General features: G+C 55.5%; 1 protein-coding gene across 1 annotated transcript; it reads right to left on the bottom strand.

Annotated features, from left to right (window-relative positions):
• Nucleotides 1–1,384: 1,384 nt before the first annotated feature.
• On the bottom strand, nt 1,385–17,927 carry LOC144730272 (netrin-1-like). Its single transcript, XM_078610950.1, has 4 exons — nt 17,793–17,927; nt 7,115–8,904; nt 4,930–5,915; nt 1,385–1,738 (listed from the first exon to the last, which is right to left on the bottom strand). The coding sequence occupies exons 2-4, from the start codon at nt 7,594–7,596 to the stop codon at nt 1,431–1,433; spliced, it is 1,776 nt and encodes a 591-aa protein (XP_078467076.1). The 5' UTR covers nt 7,597–8,904; nt 17,793–17,927; the 3' UTR covers nt 1,385–1,430.
• Between the last annotated feature and the right edge of the window lie 307 nt (nt 17,928–18,234).

Genomic DNA, 18,234 nt, shown 5'->3' with positions numbered 1-18,234 from the left:
GAGCGGGAGTGAGTGACTGAGTGAGAGAGTGAGAGAGAGAGTGAGTGAGTGCGTGACAGAGTGAGAGAGCGAGCGGGAGTGAGTGACAGAGTGAGAGAGTGAGAGAGAGAGTGAGTGAGTGAGTGACAGAGTGAGAGAGCGAGCGGGAGTGAGTGACAGAGTGAGAGAGAGAGTGAGAGCGTGAGTGAGTGACAGAGTGAGAGAGTGAGCGGGAGTGAGTGACAGAGTGAGAGAGTGAGAGAGAGAGTGAGTGAGTGAGTGACAGAGTGAGAGAGCGAGCGGGAGTGAGTGACAGAGTGAGAGAGAGAGTGAGAGCGTGAGTGAGTGAGTGACAGAGTGAGAGAGTGAGCGGGAGTGAGTGACAGAGTGAGAGAGAGAGTGAGAGCGTGAGTGAGTGAGTGACAGAGTGAGAGAGCGAGCGAGAGTGACAGAGTGAGAGAGAGAGAGAGTGAGTGAGTGAGTGAGTGACAGAGTGAGAGAGCGAGCGAGAGTGAGAGAGTGAGAGAGAGAGTGAGAGCGTGAGAGACAGTGAGAGTGTGAGAGATTGAGTGAGTGAGAGAGCGAGCGAGAGAGTGACAGAGTGAGAGTGTGAGAGAGAGTGAGTGAGAGTGTGAGAGAGAGTGAGAGAGTGAGAGAGTGAGTGAGAGAGTGAGAGAGTGAGAGAGCGTCACAACCCCGGTGCGTGTGTGGTCGGAACTCCACGGCTGAGGGTTCAAGTCCCGGTCGGTGGGGTCAGGTCGGCTCGGGTTGGTGGTGGTGGTGATCGGGAGTGGGGGGAGAGATGGGGGGGGGGATTGCTCCGATTCTCAACGGCGGTTGTTATTGTCCACGTGGTGATGCGTCGACGCTGTTGTGGTGGTCACTCGTCGAACGTCAATAATGGGGGAGCTCGTTGGAGGTTGCCCATCCTGGGCTTTAACATCCCTCCTCATCCTCCTCCCCCATGAAGGTACTGAAGGTTCAACTATCATCGTCAACCGCATCGGACCAACATCACCGGGCCGATAATGACGCCACATCTCCCTTGCAGATGACGGCGCGGTTGTGGCCATGCGGGCAAAACTACGGACCGTACAGTGAATCCATGAGACGCGAAGACACGCAGAGACTCATAGAGATACACAGACACCCATAGAGACCCATAGAGACACTTTAAAGACAAGCCGCAGTAGTGGACTTGTGGCCATGCAACTCACACTATGGACCATAGAGTAAACACAGCGACACATAGAGATACACAGAAACCCATAGAGACCCATAGAGACACGTTAAAGACAAGCCACAGTAGTGGACTTGTGGCCATGCAACTCACACTATGGACCATAGAGTAAACACAGAGACACGTAGAGATGCATAGGAGACCCATAGAGACCCATAGAGACACTTTAAAGACAAGCCGCAGTTGTGGACTTGTGGCCATGCAACTCACACTATGGACCATAGATGCTACTCGCTAACAGCACTTGCCCCAACAGTCTGTGAAGGCTACCCGGGGGATCTTTGTCTTTGTTTGTCAGTGGTGGTGGTAGTGGTGGCAGGCGGGACTCACGCCTGCACGCCTTGCGGTCGGAGATGGTCTTGCCGAGGTCGCGGAAGAAGCCCTCCTTGCAGTAGTGGCAGTGCCGCCCGGCGGTGTTGTGACGGCACGTGAGGCAGACGCCTCCGCTGGTACGTCCCGACAGCTTGTAGAGTTCCATGTTGAAGCGGCAGCGGCTCGCGTGCAGGTTGCAGCGGCAGGCTGGCGGCAGAGACGGAGGAGGAGGAGAGGTCACGGGGTTGACCTTGCAACGGCTGGAATCGGTTGTCCAAACGGGTGGTTTATTGGGGTGAGATTTTTTACTCGTCGAAATCAAGCGCTCGCTCATAACGATGCGCGGTGGGTGTAGCCAGTTCCGGATGATCCCAGTAGCACAAGTAGCTACTACATGTGTAGTAGCACAAGTAGCTACTACATGTGTAGTAGCACAAGTAGCTACTACATATGTAGTAGCACAAGTAGCTACTACATGTGTAGTAGCACAAGTAGCTACTACATATGTAGTAGCACAAGTAGCTACTACATGTGTAGTAGCACAAGTAGCTACTACATATGTAGTAGCACAAGTAGCTACTACATATGTAGTAGCTACGGGCCCCGCACTTTCAAGGGTATCCGCGCTAAATGCTTTCAAGCTATCAATTCCGGTTCAGTGATTCTGCACTTGCTCAATTACTATAGTACTATACTGCCTTCAACTTTTATGAACGACGGGGTGTTTAAGGTTAGTGATTTTTGTCTTATTATCTTGCTGTAAAGCAAATCAAAAATGTACAATTACTTTATTATGCAAGTTAAAAATGTATGTTTTTAATATTTGCGTGTTTTTATTTACGTGTGTTTTTTATTTAGGGCCCCTTTATAACATATGCTACAGGCCCCGCACTAGTTTCATCCAGCACTGGGTGTAGCGGTTAGCGCGTTGTCGCTCCTAACACAGCCGCCACCCGAGTTAGATTCCTGCCCACGGCCACCACCACCACCTCCACCGCTACCCACCACTCGCATCGGTTACCGAACGGGATGATTTATTGGGTGATACTCACTCATCGATATCATCACCACCACCACCACCACTGCCAAATGATGATGATGAGCGGTGGTGTAACAGTTAGTGCGCCACCACCACCGTCATTATCGCTGCCACGGACACGACCACCATCACCACCGCCACCACTACTCGCCACCACTCACACCAATTAGCACCTGTTGCGTTGTGTAAGCATCAGCACTGGGGAGACAAAGGCGGCCGGGCCGTGCCGGCTATAATAGGTACTACTCGTTAGCAGCACTCACCCCAACAATCTGTTAAGGCTATACGGGGGATCTTTGTCTCTAACCACTCACACCAAAGACAAAGATACCCTCCTAATGCCTTAACAGGATGTGAAGTGGCGGTGACGTTACCACGATGTTTGTGCCACGTGAGGTGCAGACAAGCCGGCTGACGGGAGGAGGTCACGGGACAGACCCTGCAGGTGCCGTGGGTTGACTGCTGTGCCAGGCTAGGTGCAGGAGGAGGTCACGGGGCAGACCCAGGTGGTGCCATGGGTTGACTGCTGTTCTAGGCTAGGTGCAGGAGGAGGTCACGGGACAGGCCCAGGTGGTGCCGTGGGTTGACTGCTGTGCCAGGCTAGGTGCAGGAGGAGGTGGTCACGGGACAGACCCAGGTGGTGCCGTGGGTTGGCTGCTGTGCCAGGCTAGGTGCAGGAGGAGGTCACGGGGCAGACCCAGGTGGTGCCATGGGTTGACTGCTGTGCTAGGCTAGGTGCAGGAGGAGGTCACGGGACAGGCCCAGGTGGTGCCGTGGGTTGATTGCTGTGCCAGGCTAGGTGCAAGAGGAGGTGGTCACGGGACAGACCCAGGTGGTGCCGTAGGTTGACTGCTGTGCCAGGCTAGGTGCAGGAGGAGGTCACGGGACAGACCCAGGTGGTGCCGTGGGTTGACTGCTGTGCCAGGCTAGGTGCAGGAGGAGGTCACGGGACAGACCCAGGTGGTGCCGTGGGTTGACTGCTGTGCCAGGCTAGGTGCAGGAGGAGGAGGTCACGGGGCAGACCCAGCAGGTGCCGTGGGTTGACTGCTGTGCCAGGCTAGGTGCAGGAGGAGGTCACGGGACAGACCCAGGTGGTGCCGTGGGTTGACTGCTGTGCCAGGCTAGGTGCAGGAGGAGGAGGTCACGGGACAGACCCAGGTGGTGCCGTGGGTTGACTGCTGTGCCAGGCTAGGTGCAGGAGGAGGAGGTCACGGGACAGGCCCAGGTGGTGCCGTGGGTTGACTGCTGTGCCAGGCTAGGTGCAGGAGGTGGTCACGGGACAGGCCCAGGTGGTGCCGTGGGTTGACTGCTGTACCAGGCTAGGTGCAGGAGGAGGTCACGGGGCAGACCCAGGTGGTGCAATGGGTTGACTGCTGTTCTAGGCTAGGTGCAGGAGGAGGTCACGGGACAGGCCCAGGTGGTGCCGTGGGTTGACTGCTGTGCCAGGCTAGGTGCAGGAGGAGGTCACGGGACAGACCCAGGTGGTGCCGTGGGTTGACCGACTGAGATGACCGGCAGATGCAGCAGCTGTGCCCCAGCACTGTGCCAACTTGCTGCGTTTCATCCCACTCACACAACCACCACCACTCACACTCACCACCACACTCACACTCACCACCACCACCACACTCACCACCACCACCACTCACACAACCACCACTACTCTCACACAACCACCACCACTCTCACGCTCACCACCACCACCACACTCACCACCACGACCACTCCCACACTCACCACTCCCACACTCACCACCACCACTCTCACCACCACCACCCCCACCACTCTCACAACCACCACAACCACTCTCACACTCACCACCACCACCACGCTCACGCTCACCACCACCACCACTCCCACACTCACCACCACCACACCCACCACCACACTCACCACTCCCACACTCACCATCACCACCAACACACTCACCACCACCACTCTCACACTCACCACCACCACACTCACCACCACCACTCTCACACTCACCACCACCACCACGCTCACGCTCACCACCACCACACTCACACCACCACCACGCTCACACTCACCACCACCACACTCACATCACCACCACGCTCACCACCACCACCACTCACACTCACCACCACGCTCACACTCACCACCACCACACTCACACTCACCACCACCACCACCACACTCACCACCACCACCACTCCTACACTCACCACCACCACTCCCACACTCACCACCACCACTCTCACACTCACCACCACCACTCACCACTACCACCACACTCATCACCACCACTCTCACACTCACCACCACCACCACCTCGCTCACCACCACCACTCACCACCACCACTTACACTCACCACCGCCACCACCGCCGCCGACTCACCGACGCACTCGTGTGCATCTCTGCTCGTGGCCCTCTGCCAGGGCCGGTCGTGGTGGAATGCTCGGCACGAGTCGCACTCGGGCCCGCCCGTGTTGTGGCGGCACTCGCACGCGGCCGCCCCGTCGCGGTCGCGGCCGCACCGCGACGCGTGCCCGTTGCAGCGGCAGCGGCCCCCGACTTGGATGTCGGCCACGCCGTGGTAGCGACTCTCTGGAGGCGTTCCGTCCGCCAGCTCGTTGCTGACGGCGCCGCCGCCGGCTGTTGACCCCGGCGAGACAACGCCGCCGATGACCCCGCCGGAGGAGGAGGAGGATGCCGAGGACGACCCCGACCCCCCGGCCAAATTGCTCCACGGCTTGACCAGCACCACCTTGATGTCGGTGGCCGTAACCCAGTCCTGCAGCACGGGGCTGTTGGCGAAGTCGTTGGCCGACGGACGCCCGTCCAGCGTGCTGAACGCGACGAGGCCCTGGGACAGGTGCGCGTCGGTGCAGAGTGCCTCCTGCTCGGTCATCTTGGTGACGGTGCCGCGGTGCGGCCGCCCGAACACGCGTCGGCACTGGCTCGAGTAGTAGTGGAAGGGCACCCACGTCTTGCCGCGGTCCATGGACTTGTAGATGGCGAGCGAGTCGGGCGGCAGCGGCGTGCAGAACTGGACGCTCACGAAGGTCACCTCGTACTTGAGGCCCAGGGGCACCACGAGGGTGACGTTCTGGCCGGGCTGCAGGCCCGCCTCGGACAGCCAGCACGTGGCGTTGTGCGGGTTGTGGAGGTCGGTGAGCAGCGAGGGAGGGTGGGCGCCGCGCGGGTCGGACGAGTCGCAGATGCGGCAGCCGACGCCGACGGATCCGGCTCCTCCTCCTCCTCCCGTTGCAGCCGCAGCAGCCGCAGCAGCAGCGCCGGCGAGGATGTGGCCCCGGCCTTCGCCTCCGGAAGAACCCGAGGAGGATGAGGAGGAGGATGAGGAGGAGATAGAGGAGCAGTACCTGCGGAAGATTGCGAGTGGGGAGGGACGGGACGTGGAAAGTGACTGCCGTGACGACGCGGATGACACGAGGTTGATTGCTGCTGCTGCTGCTGCTGATGGCTGTCTCACCCCACTGCCGCCAATGCTGCGGATGTTGCTCGTAATTGAAGATGACGATGATCTTGCTGATGCTGCTGCTGCTGCTGATGATGTTGCTGCTGATGATGATATTCACAATAAAGCACTGCCTTGGACGACCGCTTTAGCTGCTGCTCGTGCGCTAGCCGCGACTCACGCTGCTGCTGCTGCTCCTACTGCTGCTGCACGCGGCTGCCTGTAACCCAGCACCGTGTGTGGATCACGCGCGCGCACACACACAGAGACGTTGAGTGAAACTCCCTTTCCGTGGCTGTGACAGGAGAAGGCGGCACAAGAACGAGGCATTGGGATCCGCCCGTTTCATGTGTACGGGATAGAGCGTTGCTCCCTTGCACGCGAGGGTTTTCTCGGGGTGCTCCGATTTACTCCCAAACGTAAACGTTCATTCAGTGGCCGGGAACGCCTTTATGTATAGAGGACCGCAGAGCCTGGGGGTGGGATTTTGCGATGGCGAATCGCGTGGCTGCTGCTGCTGCTGCAGCTGCTGCTGCTGTTGCAGCTGCTGCTGCAGCTGCTGCCTTCCCGCTCATCTGTGCTTCCTCGTCCTCCTCCTGGCGCCTCTGAGTCGTCCTTTCTCCCTCTCTCTGAGTCGTCCTCTCTCTCTCTCTGAGTCGTCCTCTCTCTCTCTGAATCGTCCCCCCTCTCTCTCTCTCTGAGTCGTCCTCTCTCTGAGTCGTTCTATCTTTCTCTCTGAGTCGTCCTCTCTCTCTCTGAGTCGTCCTCTCTCTCTCTGAGTCGTCCTCTCTCTCTGAGTCGTCCCCTCTCCCTCTGAGTCGTCTCCTCTCTCTCTGAGTCGTCCTCTCTCTCTGAGTCGTCCTCTCTCTCTCTGAGTCGTCCTCTCTCTCTCTCCCTGATTCGTCCTCTCTCTGAGTCGTGAGTGGGGGGGGGGGTCACCAGGTCCGGGGGGGGGAGAGGGGCACCGGGAGGGGGGGGGGGGGTCACCGGGAGTGGACACACACACCAACAGTAGGGAGGAGTGTGTGTGGGGGGGGGGGGCAAGGGGAGGGGGGGCAAGGGGGGGGGGCAAGGGGAGGGGAGGCAAGGGGAGGGGGGGCTCACCGGGACGGGGGGCTCCCGCACGTGCTGCTAGCGCGCGCCTCCCTCTCGAACGCCGCGTTCACGAAGTCGGGGATGCAGCGGCGCGGGTGGCCGCTCTCGTTGTAGCACGGGTCCGGGGAGCTACCGCCCGACCCCGCCTGCTGCTGCTGCTGCAGCTGCTGCTGCTGCAGCTGTAGCTGCTTCTGCTGCTGTTGCTGTTGCAGAGAGCGATTTGGACCGCCGGCTGATCCCCCCCGGGATCCTCCTCCACCTCCTCCACCTCCTCCACCTCCTCCGCCTCCTCCCTCTCCTCTCCGACGCAGCGGCCCCCCCATCCCCAACCCGGAGTTGGGTACCGAGGCCAGGCCCGGGCCGGAGCCCAACCCGGACCCTACGGACCCGCGGCCCGCGGCGGAGGAGGAGGAAGAGGAGGAGGGACGTGCGGCCAGGAGCGCGCGGCTACTGCACAGAGCGGCGACGATGCAGAGCGCAAGAAGGGCCATGCCGGCCCCGTGTGTCAGTGTGTGTGTGTCAGTGTGTGTGTGTGTCAGTGTGTGTGTGTGTCAGTGTGTGTGTATCACTGTGTGTCAGTGTGTGTGTCAGTGTGTGTGTGTCAGTGTGTGTGTGTGTCAGTGTGTGTGTGTCAGTGTGTGTGTGTGTGTCTGTGTGTGTGTGTGTCAGTGTGTGTGTGTGTCAGTGTGTGTGTGTCAGTGTGTGTCAGTGTGTGTCAGTGTGTGTGTGTCACTGTGTGTGTGTCACTGTGTGTCAGTGTGTGTGTGTCAGTGTGTGTCAGTGTGTGTCAGTGTGTGTGTGTCAGTGTGTGTGTGTCACTGTGTGTGTGTCACTGTGTGTCGGTGTGTGTGTGTGTCAGTGTGTGTGTCTGTGTGTGTATACGTGGGCGTGCGTGTCTCGGTTTGCGACCGGTCTCTGCCTCGATGTGTGTCTTTGTGTGTGTGTCAGTGTGTCAGTGTGTGTGTGTCAGTGTGTGTCAGTGTGTGTGTGTCAGTGTGTATGTGTCAGTGTGTGTCACTGTGTGTGTGTGTGTATGTGTGTCAGTGTGTGTGTGTCAGTCAGTGTGTGTGTGTCAGTCAGTGTGTGTGTGTCAGTGTGTGTGTGTCAGTGTGTGTCACTGTGTGTGTGTGTGTTGCGAGCGCTTCGTCTCAGAGCGTGTGAGTGACCTCGTGTGTCGCCCGTGCTGGTCTCTCTGCCTGTGTGTGGTTGTTTGTGTCCGTAGCTGAATATCTCAAAAGCCTGCACAGTCAGTCCGTCTATCTGAATGTGTCGGTCTGTCTGCGTGTCGGTCTGTCTACATGTCTCTACTCTCTTTACCCCGATATCTATCCGTGTCTAAGTTATCTAAATATTCTCTGATTGATATCTCTCTGGCTCTCTCTCTCTGTGCCCGTCTCAATGTTGCCCGTACGCGTATCTGTCTGTCAGTCACTTATCAGTCGTTCTGCGTCGCTCACGAGATCTGCTTCTCCGCCAGTTTAATAGCTGGACCTTCCTTCTGGATGTCTCCGAGTCTCGCTCAGTCGCCAGCGACTCGGCAGTCGTCCTCTGCAGTGGATATCGCTCAATGCGTCCTTCGCCTTTGCTGTGTCCCTCCGTCTCCCACTCCCCCCCCCCCACCCTCTCGCCTCCCGTCTCTCCCACCTCCCTCTCTAACCCCCCCCCCCCACTCTCTCTCTTCTCTACTCCCCGCAATATGCTACGTGCTGTTGTTTTCAGTCTTCTCTCTTCCTCCACTCTCTCTCACCACCTCTGCTCCGTGCTCAGCCGGGCACCTTAACGATTCGTGGCAGTGACTCCTGCGTGGGGGAGGGGTGGGGGTGGGTGGGGGGAGTAAGCAAATGACGTGAGAGAGGGCGGGGGAGGTCACAAACATCAGCGCGTTCTATATTTGCCCACTCGCTGAGCGCACAAGCGCACGCCGCAAACGGACCGCACAAATCACCTCGCTGCCCGAATCTCGCCAAGGAGCACAAATCATCGACCCACGCGAGACTCCTCCGCGTTCATCATCCCTCGCGGCAGAAGCAGCAGCAGCAGAAGCAGCAGCAGCAGCAGCAGCAGCAGAAGCAGCAGCAGCAGAAGCAGCAGAAGCAGCAGCAGCAGAAGCAGCAGCAGCAGAAGCAGCAGCAGCAGAAGCAGCAGCAGCAGCAGAAGCAGCAGCAGCAGCAGAAGCAGCAGCAGCAGCAGAAGCAGCAGCAGCAGCAGAAGCAGCAACAGAAGCAGCAGCAGCAGAAGCAGCAGCAGAAGCAGCAGCAGCAGAAGCAGCAGCAGAAGCAGCAGCAGCAGAAGCAGCAGCAGCAGAAGCAGCAGAAGCAGCAGCAGCAGAAGCAGCAGCAGCAGAAGCAGCAGAAGCAGCAGCAGCAGAAGCAGCAGCAGCAGAAGCAGCAGCAGCAGCAGCGGCGACGGCGTTTTTTGGGTTCGGCCATCGAACAAAAATAGATTTGGCTGCCGCCCGCACCGTCTAGGCAGATGCGTCGCTTCTGCGGCCGTCTGGAACGCACTCTTCCTTTCCGATATGCGCAAGCACGCCGGGAGCTGTGGCACTTTTAAATCACCTGGGGTGACAACTCGCGTCTTTAGAACTGCCTCGTTGCGTTCAGTTTGATGTCGTTCCCCCGCACCCCCGATGAGCCACGGTTGGTTACGCACGGCGCGAGAGTAAAGTCAACATGCACAGCGCTACATTGCAGACGAGCAGTTTCAGTCATCATCACAAAGGTCACATAATTATCATTGAATATAATTAGGGGCCATCCATAAATGACGTCACGCACCTAGGGGGGGGGGGGGTCAGACATTTGTGACGATGTGTGACGAGGGGGGGGGGGGTTGATCAAAATGCGCAACTTTAAATAAATATAGAATTCATCTTCTTGGTTTTTTCGGTAAAGTCACGTAGAAGGAAAATAATAAAAATAAAACATAAAGCATTTACACTAACCTCTGCTGCTGTCTTGATATGCTAATTCCTTTGTCAAGGCGCCCTTCCCCCTCCAACCCAGCTGAAATATACGCTGCCAAGCTTGGTGGTGCTCATTCAGACGCTGTCTTTCCGACAGAGCTGTTCTTCACCTGAGGACGACTGCTTGCGTTGTGGCCGAAACGTCGTGAGAATTGTATTTTATTATGTTTTATTTTTATAATTTTATTTTTTACCTTCTACGTGACTTTACCGAAAGAACCAAGAATTTGAATCCCTGCAGTCACGAAAGCTTTAAATCAAAATCACGTACGTGAACAATAAAATCGTACAGAAGAAGCACCACCCGTCCATGCTGCGTACAAAAAGTGCAAAAAATTCCAATAACAATCTCAATACAATACAGAAACGAGAGGACATGGGTCAGGAGAGACGAGGAGAGGGAGGAGGATGAGGAGGAGGAATATTCATATTCTTAGGTTTTTTCTCGGTAAAGTGACGTAGGTAAAACATAAAAATTAATAAAAGTAAAATAAAATAAAAATCACGACGTTTCGGAGGCAACACAAGCTTCCGTCTTCAGGTGGAACCGTCACAGCCACGACAGCTGTATCAAGTAAATAGGAGATTGCAGGAGCTACCACTCCGTTTATATAATGGTTGGAGAGGGAGGAAGGGCCAAGTACGGCACACTTTTTATTCATATGGTAAGGTGAGGCTTAAGAGGGTGAGCCTTTGTTATGGAGATTTACGGTTTGTGACTCAACCTGTGAAAGGAGGTTGAGGATGAGGATGAGGAGGATGAGGAGGAGGAGGAGCAGGGGGAGGATGCATCAGGGCGTCGATGCCGCTCAGTTCAGCTCAGTTTATTTCGAAGCACCTTGCGAGCTATGGGACTCTTCGGTCGGCTTTGGCGCGGAGGAGGAGCGGCGTCGGTTTTCACAGTGGGCGGCGGGCAGGAGGGAAGTGGGAGGGGCTTCAGAGTTGGGGGCGTGGGCACACGGGAATCACGTGATCTAGGCTTGAGCTGATTTGCAAAAGTAGAGAAATGCGTCGACGCAGTCGGATTCAAATGTTCACTAACGCCTTCACGGCGATCCGGCTCACGAGCCGTGGTGGATGAACAACACCACGCCCGGCCGCCTTTGTCTCCCCAGTGCTCGTTCTAGTAGGTTTTGTTACGTATTTATGACCACGCTTAATCAGCACGCCGTGGCCTCTTGTCTAACATGTACGAGCAGGTTTTTTCACTCGCCGCTGTGCACCCGTGGATCCGACTCGGCGCCCTTTCCGCTTGCACTCTGGGCACGTGTGTGTGTACCACGTGTGTGTGTGTGCACGTGTGTGTGTGCACGTGTGTGTGAGTGCACGTGTATGTGTGTGCACGTGTGTGTGTGTGTGTACCACGTGTGTGTACCACGTGTGCGTGTGTGTTCCACGTGTGTGTGCGTGTGTACCACGTGTGTGTGCACGTGTGTGTGTGCACGTGTGTGCGTGCACGTGTTTGTGAGTGCACGTGTGCATGTGTGTGTACCACGTGTGTGTGAGTGCACGTGTATGTGTGTGCACGTGTATGTGTGTGTGCACGTGTGCGTGTGTGCACGTGTATGTGTGTGTACCACGTGTGTGTGAGTGCACGTGTGTGTGTGTGTGCACGTGTATGTGTGTGTACCACGTGTGTGTGAGTGCACGTGTGTGTGTGTGCACGTGTATGTGTGTGTGCACGTGTGGGTGTGTGCACGTGTATGTGTGTGTACCACGTGTGTGTGAGTGCACGTGTATGTGTGTGCACGTGTGCATGTGTGTGTACCACGTGTGTGTGCACGTGTATGTGTGTACCACGTGTGTGTGAGTGCACGTGTGTGTGTGTGCACGTGTATGTGTGTGTGCACGTGTGCGTGTGTGCACGTGTATGTGTGTGTACCACGTGTGTGTGAGTGCACGTGTGTGTGTGTGCACGTGTATGTGTGTGTGCACGTGTGGGTGTGTGCGGTAGTGCAGCGGTTAGCGCGCTTTGCTACGAACCCCGCGGCCCGAGTTCGATTCCCGCTCACGGCCAACGCCAGTGACGATTATCTGAACCGGTCCTGGGCCCTCCCCTAGGTAGACTCAGCCTCAAATGAGTACCTGGTGCGCGGTGGGTAAACATCGCCACTGGGGGAGACAAAAGCGGCCGGGCGTGGTGTTGGCCACCCACCCCCTCGTGTCCGGCATTCATAGGTGCTGCTCGCTAACAGCACTTGCCCCGACAGTCTATGTTCGAGGCCATACGGGGAAGGGAGAAGATCTTCGTCTAAACGCGTTCGGTTTGTGGGACTTAGCAGGGCAGTGACGCGCTCGCCGCAATGGGCAACTCATCGTCGAAGGACGCCGCTGGATCCTCAACGTCCCACTGCGAATCAGTCGGCGCGCGCTTTACCGATCGCTCATTGACACTCTCGCGCCTACCAAATATCCAGGGACGCCGCCCCCATTCGAACCGCGCGCTTCACCGGCCAACAATCGGCAATGGCGCTGCTATCGCTCGTTCACCGTGACGGAGGCGTTGCCTCATTGGCCGTGATTGTGACTCGATGTGACCCTTAGCGGTGGGGTGGTGGGGGTGGTGGTGGTGAGGAGGTGGGGGAATCACCGCAAATGCTAAGGAACTCGGTTAATAATTCATCCACCCCCCCTCCTACCACTCCTCCCCCCACCTTCTCTCTCTCTACCCCTTACACAGCTGCACTTTACTCCTGCAGGGCGGCTGGGTTGGCACTCCCTGCAGCAGATGAAGTCGTGGGAGGGGACGAGGGAACGAGGGAGGGAGCGAGCGTGGGTTTGGAAGGCGATGGAACATCTAAAGTTAGAGGTGCAGCCCCTGCAAGTGCTCGCTCGACGCCACTGCTGGTGGATGGGCCTCGACTCTGAGAGGGCATTTGGCCTACTCTTCCACGCCGGCCCAGACGTCGTGGAAGGGAGAAGCGGCGAGTACCCACAGTTCACTCGGCCATGCGCAACCTGGCGAACCCATTTAGACTGCCGGGTGGACACAAGCGATGTGAGTTGGGGGGGGGCAGATTGGGGGGGGGGTGGGGTCGTTAAGCACCTTGCACGATTGTTTAGACTGCAGCGGCAGGAGATGGAATCGAGCAGGCGACTTGCAAGTTCGGTTCTGGATGACCACAGTCGCAACATTGGGCGAGGTTTATTTTTCTGTTACGTCCCATTTATGCAGCAGGTATCCGCGCCCGTTCCACAAACACGAAGAAGGAGACATCGCAGCAACGATGATACTACTCCTGACGCCGATTACTGGTCAACACACTTTTTTCTGGCATAAGGTATTCCAACGGTTTTAAGGTAATTTTGGGGTGCTGATTCAAAATCTGGCATCAGTTTTTGTCTATCACGTCAGGTTTTTGAGATATCAAATATTGCATTTTCAATCAAAACTGCAGAATAAAAATATAAAATAAATGTGGATATCTACATAAAATTATATTATAAACACACTATCCTAAAAATACAGCACCATATTTTAACACTAAAGCAGTCGCTGACTCGCAACAACTTGCAATCATAAGTGACAGAGTTAATTTTGGGTAAAATCAATGAAAATGGGGTATGCCGATAGCATAAAAATGAGATGTGATAGAGCAAATCTGATCTCAGATTTGGAATCAGCACCCTGAAATTAGTCTAGAACAGCTGCAAAAGTCCAGGCCAGAACAAAAATGTGTTTTTTTGTTGACCAGTGAATTATCTGTGCGTGACCACCTGACACGTGACATGTGTAGCTGCTGTTGCCTCTGCGTCGACATCAGCAGCCATACAGAATAAGAAGATGAAGAGACTCACAGATCCAAATTATTGGTTCTTTCGGTAAAGTCACGTGGAAGGGAAATAATTAAAGAATAAAAATAAAACAACAAAATTCTCACTGAAAATTTATTTTATTTTATTATTTCCCTTCTACGTGACTTTACCGAAAGAACCAAGAATATGAATCCATGCAATCACAAAATCTTTAAATCGAGACTCACAGATACCCACAGAGATGCAGACCAATAGAGACGCACAGAGACTCATAGACCTCGTAGAGATCCGCAGACTCATCGAGACCCATTAGAAACGCATAGACTGATAGAGACATCGCAGCGATGATGATACACTCCTCCGCTACCAGTGACGCGGTCGTCCGAGCTTGACCAGCTGCACGTGAAATCGTAGCCGTTGTCTCTGCATCGGCAGCAGCCCGCCAGCCCGTACGAAATAATAATAATGCCATTGTGGTGGCCGCATCTGGTACGAGATGGATTATACTGGTAAGAACCTCCTGGTTACACCAGCCCACAGGGGATTGTTGTGTCCGTCCGTTCGTCCGTCGTGCATCCAAAAATGGGAGGGGTGGGGCTGGGTGGAGGGGAGGGTGGGGAGGAGCTGGGTGGGGAGGGTGGGGAGGGGCTGGGTGGGGAGGGTGGGGAGGGGCTGGGTGGGGAGGGTGGGGCTGGGTGGGGGTGGGAGGGGTGGGGCTGGGTGGGGAGGGGCTGGGTGGGTGAGGGTGTGGAAGGGCTGGATGGGGAGGGTGGGCTGGGTGGGGAGGGTGGGGCTGGGTGGGGGTGGGAGGGGTGGGGCTGGGTGGGGAGGGGCTGGTCACCCCGTGGTGCCCTTATAAAACTCAACGTTTGACCTACTCACGCCGGCTTGTGCCCGCCCTCACAGTCGGCCATATTTGCGGAATACACCACGCCGCCGTTGACCCTGGCCATTGACCGAGCAACCCAACGTTCCTACCAGCTCCCTCCGCAGGAATGTGTTGCAGGACAAACGTCACTCGTCGCGGTTGTGTTATTGGGGGGGGGGGGGTGGGGCGTACATAAAAAAAAATGCAATCTATTTAGGATGTTTTGTTGTTGTAATAAGCATAGAGTCAACTATATCCGTGTCAATTGTCAGCTCTCTATGCCGTCGAGAACGTCGTTAGAATGTTGCAGGACATCCGTGCAATAATAGCTTCATAGCTCATCGGATCCCGCCGGTCTAAATAAAAACATCTTCAGTTCGTTTTCTTTCTGATACATCAATCCGGCACTCACGAATGTATATTAGCCATGCCTATCGTTGAGAGCGTGTCTGGCTGCTATACATTTCCACGGGATAAGCCATCTCGTTCGTTATAAGTGCGCCGTGTTAGGCTCAGTGGGATCTTACAACTGGTAAAAATGAAAAAAATAATAAATGAAAATAACTCAATTAAATCACGACGTTTCGGAGGCAACACAAGTCTCCGTCTTCAGGTGGGACCGTCACAGCTAAATTTACTGTATCAAGTGAAGAGCAATTCAAGAGACAAGATCTTAAACACCTGAAGACGGAGACTTGTGTTGCCTCCGAAACGTCGTGATTTAATTGAGTTATTTTCATTTATTATTATTTTATTTTATTATTATTATTTTTTACCCACGTGACTTTACCGAAAAAACCCAAGATTATGAATCCTTGCAGTCACGAAAGCTTCAAATCGAGAATGGTAAAATGAAAACAAAAAAATAGTTGAACAGAAATAATTTCAGTCGAGGTTAAGTACAATCTTGTTTCTGTGCACAACGCGAAAGTGCACACCGAATCATTACTGGAGAACGACCAGATGTGTATATTGCCAGAAAGGGTTCCAACATCTTCTCGCAGACGCTAACCCCTGGTACGCTATGGGTGGCGTGGGTCCGTAGTTGTACGCAACATTTTATCGTGATGATGCACATCTGAACAAGGACGTGCATCACTCAAACAGGTCGAGCGGACAATCTCGGGGCCGTACGGATGTTCGAAAGGAGAGCATCGTCCAGCTTGGCTTACTGCCATTGTTGACATTCGACAACAACGGCCTGGACGATGTCCCGTGACTGCCCAGTAGCGTCCTTCACGAGCCTCCTCCACAGAGGCCGATCTTGACACCGCTGGTACCAGTCGTCAGCAAGTCCACTCAGCTCCACGTCCTCCTGTACCACATCACTCCATCTCTTCTCTAGCCCGTGCCGCTCAAGTAGGATTAAGACCATCGCGGCGCGTATGGGGTGTGGTGTGTCTGGCACCACGCCCGGCCGCCTTTGTCTCCCCAGTGGTGATGCTTGCACACTTGGCGAATGCCTCCGACTTCCCACGGCCGCTCGGTTGTCGAGGGTGTTGTCGTTTGGCCATACTTCCCCACGCCGGTGAGCGTGGGAGGTGTCTCGAAGACCGGTGAGCGGCGTGGGGGCGGGCGGGCAACTCAAGATCGCACTCGCCACGGGAATCGAACTCGTCGTTGGCGGGATGGGGTTCGCCCGTGGCGCAGCGCGCTAACCGCTGCGCCACCGCTCCCCTCACGTTTGGACAAAGACAAAGATCCCCCCCCGTCCCGATGCCCGCACGGCACACGAGGGGGTGGGTGGGTGGCCGGCAACGAGCGCGGCCGCCTTTGTCTTCCCAGTGGCGATGTTTACACATTACTTCAGGTACTCATTTGAGGCTGAGTCGACCTAGGGGAGGGCTAGGAACCAAATATTATTGGTTCTTTGGGTAAAGTCGCGTAGATGGAAAATAAAATAAAAATATTAAAATAAATAAAAAATACAAATATATTTACTATAACAAAAGCAAAAACCCCACGACGTTTCGATCGCAACACTTTTTCTCTCCACGTGACTTTACCGAAAGAACCAAGAATATGAAATCCTGTAGTCACGAAAGTTTTAGGTCAAAAGGAACCGAATCGTGACATATTACACACCAGCCACGTGTAGAGACACACAATGCATTCGCACGAGCTTATGCTGCACGTGTACATGCACGCACATTTACTGCGTATGTGTACATGAAACTGTGTACACACACACACACACACGTACACTTTTACATGTACTTATAGCACGAACTAAATTACATGCAAAGACAAAGAAGCCCCGGGTAGCTTTCTAACACCGTTGGGGCAAGTGCTGTTAACGAGCAACTATGAAGGCCGGTACGGCACACGCAGCGAGGATGCGTGGCCAATACCACGCCCGGCCACCTTTGTCTTCCCAGCGCTGATGTTTGCGCAAACTTGCGCAGGAGTCGATTCGACCATGGTAGGGGAGGATGCCCATTCATAACCGGGAATGGAACTCGGGTCGGCGGGTTCGTAGCGCAGTGACACACACACCCAAAACAACAGCTCAACTATTGAACACAAAGACAAAACAATACCCCGTGTAGCCTTAACCGACTGTTGGGGCAAGTGCTGTTAGCGAGTAGCACCTGTGAAGGCCGGCACGATACACGAGGGGGTGGGTGGCCAGGACCACGGCGATGTTTTTACGCACCGCACCAGGTACTCATTTGAGGTTGAGTCGACCTAGGGGAGAAGGCCCAGGACCGGTTCGGCAAATTGTCACCGGTGTTGGCCGTGAGCGGGAAACGAACTTGGGCCGCCAGGTTCGCAGCAAAGCGCGCTAACCGCTGCACCACCGCTCCCCCCACGGACACACGCTCAAAACAGCATCAACTCTTGCCCACAGCCACGCGCAAACACACACACACACACCCAGAGACCCGCGCTCACAAAGCATTAAAGAACTGTATAAAGGTTCAAATGATAATCGTGCTGGAAGTAAAGTTAAGTGAAATAAAGAAAGAAAGAAGCATGCGAGACGGATGGAAAAAAATAGGAAGCGAGAGAGAAAGAAAGAAAGACGCGCCCTGCTTGCAGCGCTGGGCGACATCACACGGAGCTCTGGGGGGCGAGAGAGAGAGAGAATGACTTACACTGGGTGGCTTCGCCGACTCGCTTCGTGTGCCCCCCGCGACGAGCGGCTGCTTGTGGCGTTTCCACGTGCAGACGGGGATGACATGGGGAGAGAGGGGAGACGGGGCGTGGGTGGTGGTGGTGCTGGTAGGGAGAGGAGGTGGTGGTGGGGGGGGGAGGAGGTCATACTGTGATGGGGTGGGGGGGTGGAGGGAATACATGCCTCCCACCAGTGCAGACAATACGTTGCCCATCCAACCACCGTGCTACCACGAACGCAGTCGCTCAGGCACAGGGCAAATTCAACCACCCACTCGACCGGCTCAGGCAAGCAAGCACGGACATTGCCATCCACACACGCAATACAGCAGCAACTGCAGTAGTAGGGCAGTCAGCTACTTGCTCACTCAGTCATTCATTCAGTCACCCCCGCAAGTCAGCCGCTCGAAGGCACACCGATAA

This window comes from Lampetra planeri, chromosome 35 (genome assembly GCF_965212315.1).
Source record: "Lampetra planeri chromosome 35, kcLamPlan1.2.h2, whole genome shotgun sequence".
In the NCBI taxonomy this organism is placed as follows: domain Eukaryota; kingdom Metazoa; phylum Chordata; class Hyperoartia; order Petromyzontiformes; family Petromyzontidae; genus Lampetra; species Lampetra planeri.
Note: the sequence above shows the minus strand (reverse complement) of the source record. Positions and strands in the feature narration are given on the sequence as shown.

What these genes read in the sequence shown, in the direction of transcription:
- LOC144730272 (XM_078610950.1), bottom strand. Translation starts at nt 7,596, where the DNA reads ATGGCCCTTCTTGCGCTCTGCATCGTCGCCGCTCTGTGCAGTAGCCGC. An exon ending in TGCGGGAGCCCCCCGTCCCG is followed by an intron (nt 5,916 to 7,114) that starts GTGAGCCCCCCC and finishes AATCTTCCGCAG; the next exon opens with GTACTGCTCCTCTATCTCCT. An exon ending in AGATGCACACGAGTGCGTCG is followed by an intron (nt 1,739 to 4,929) that starts GTGAGTCGGCGG and finishes CTCTGCCGCCAG; the next exon opens with CCTGCCGCTGCAACCTGCAC.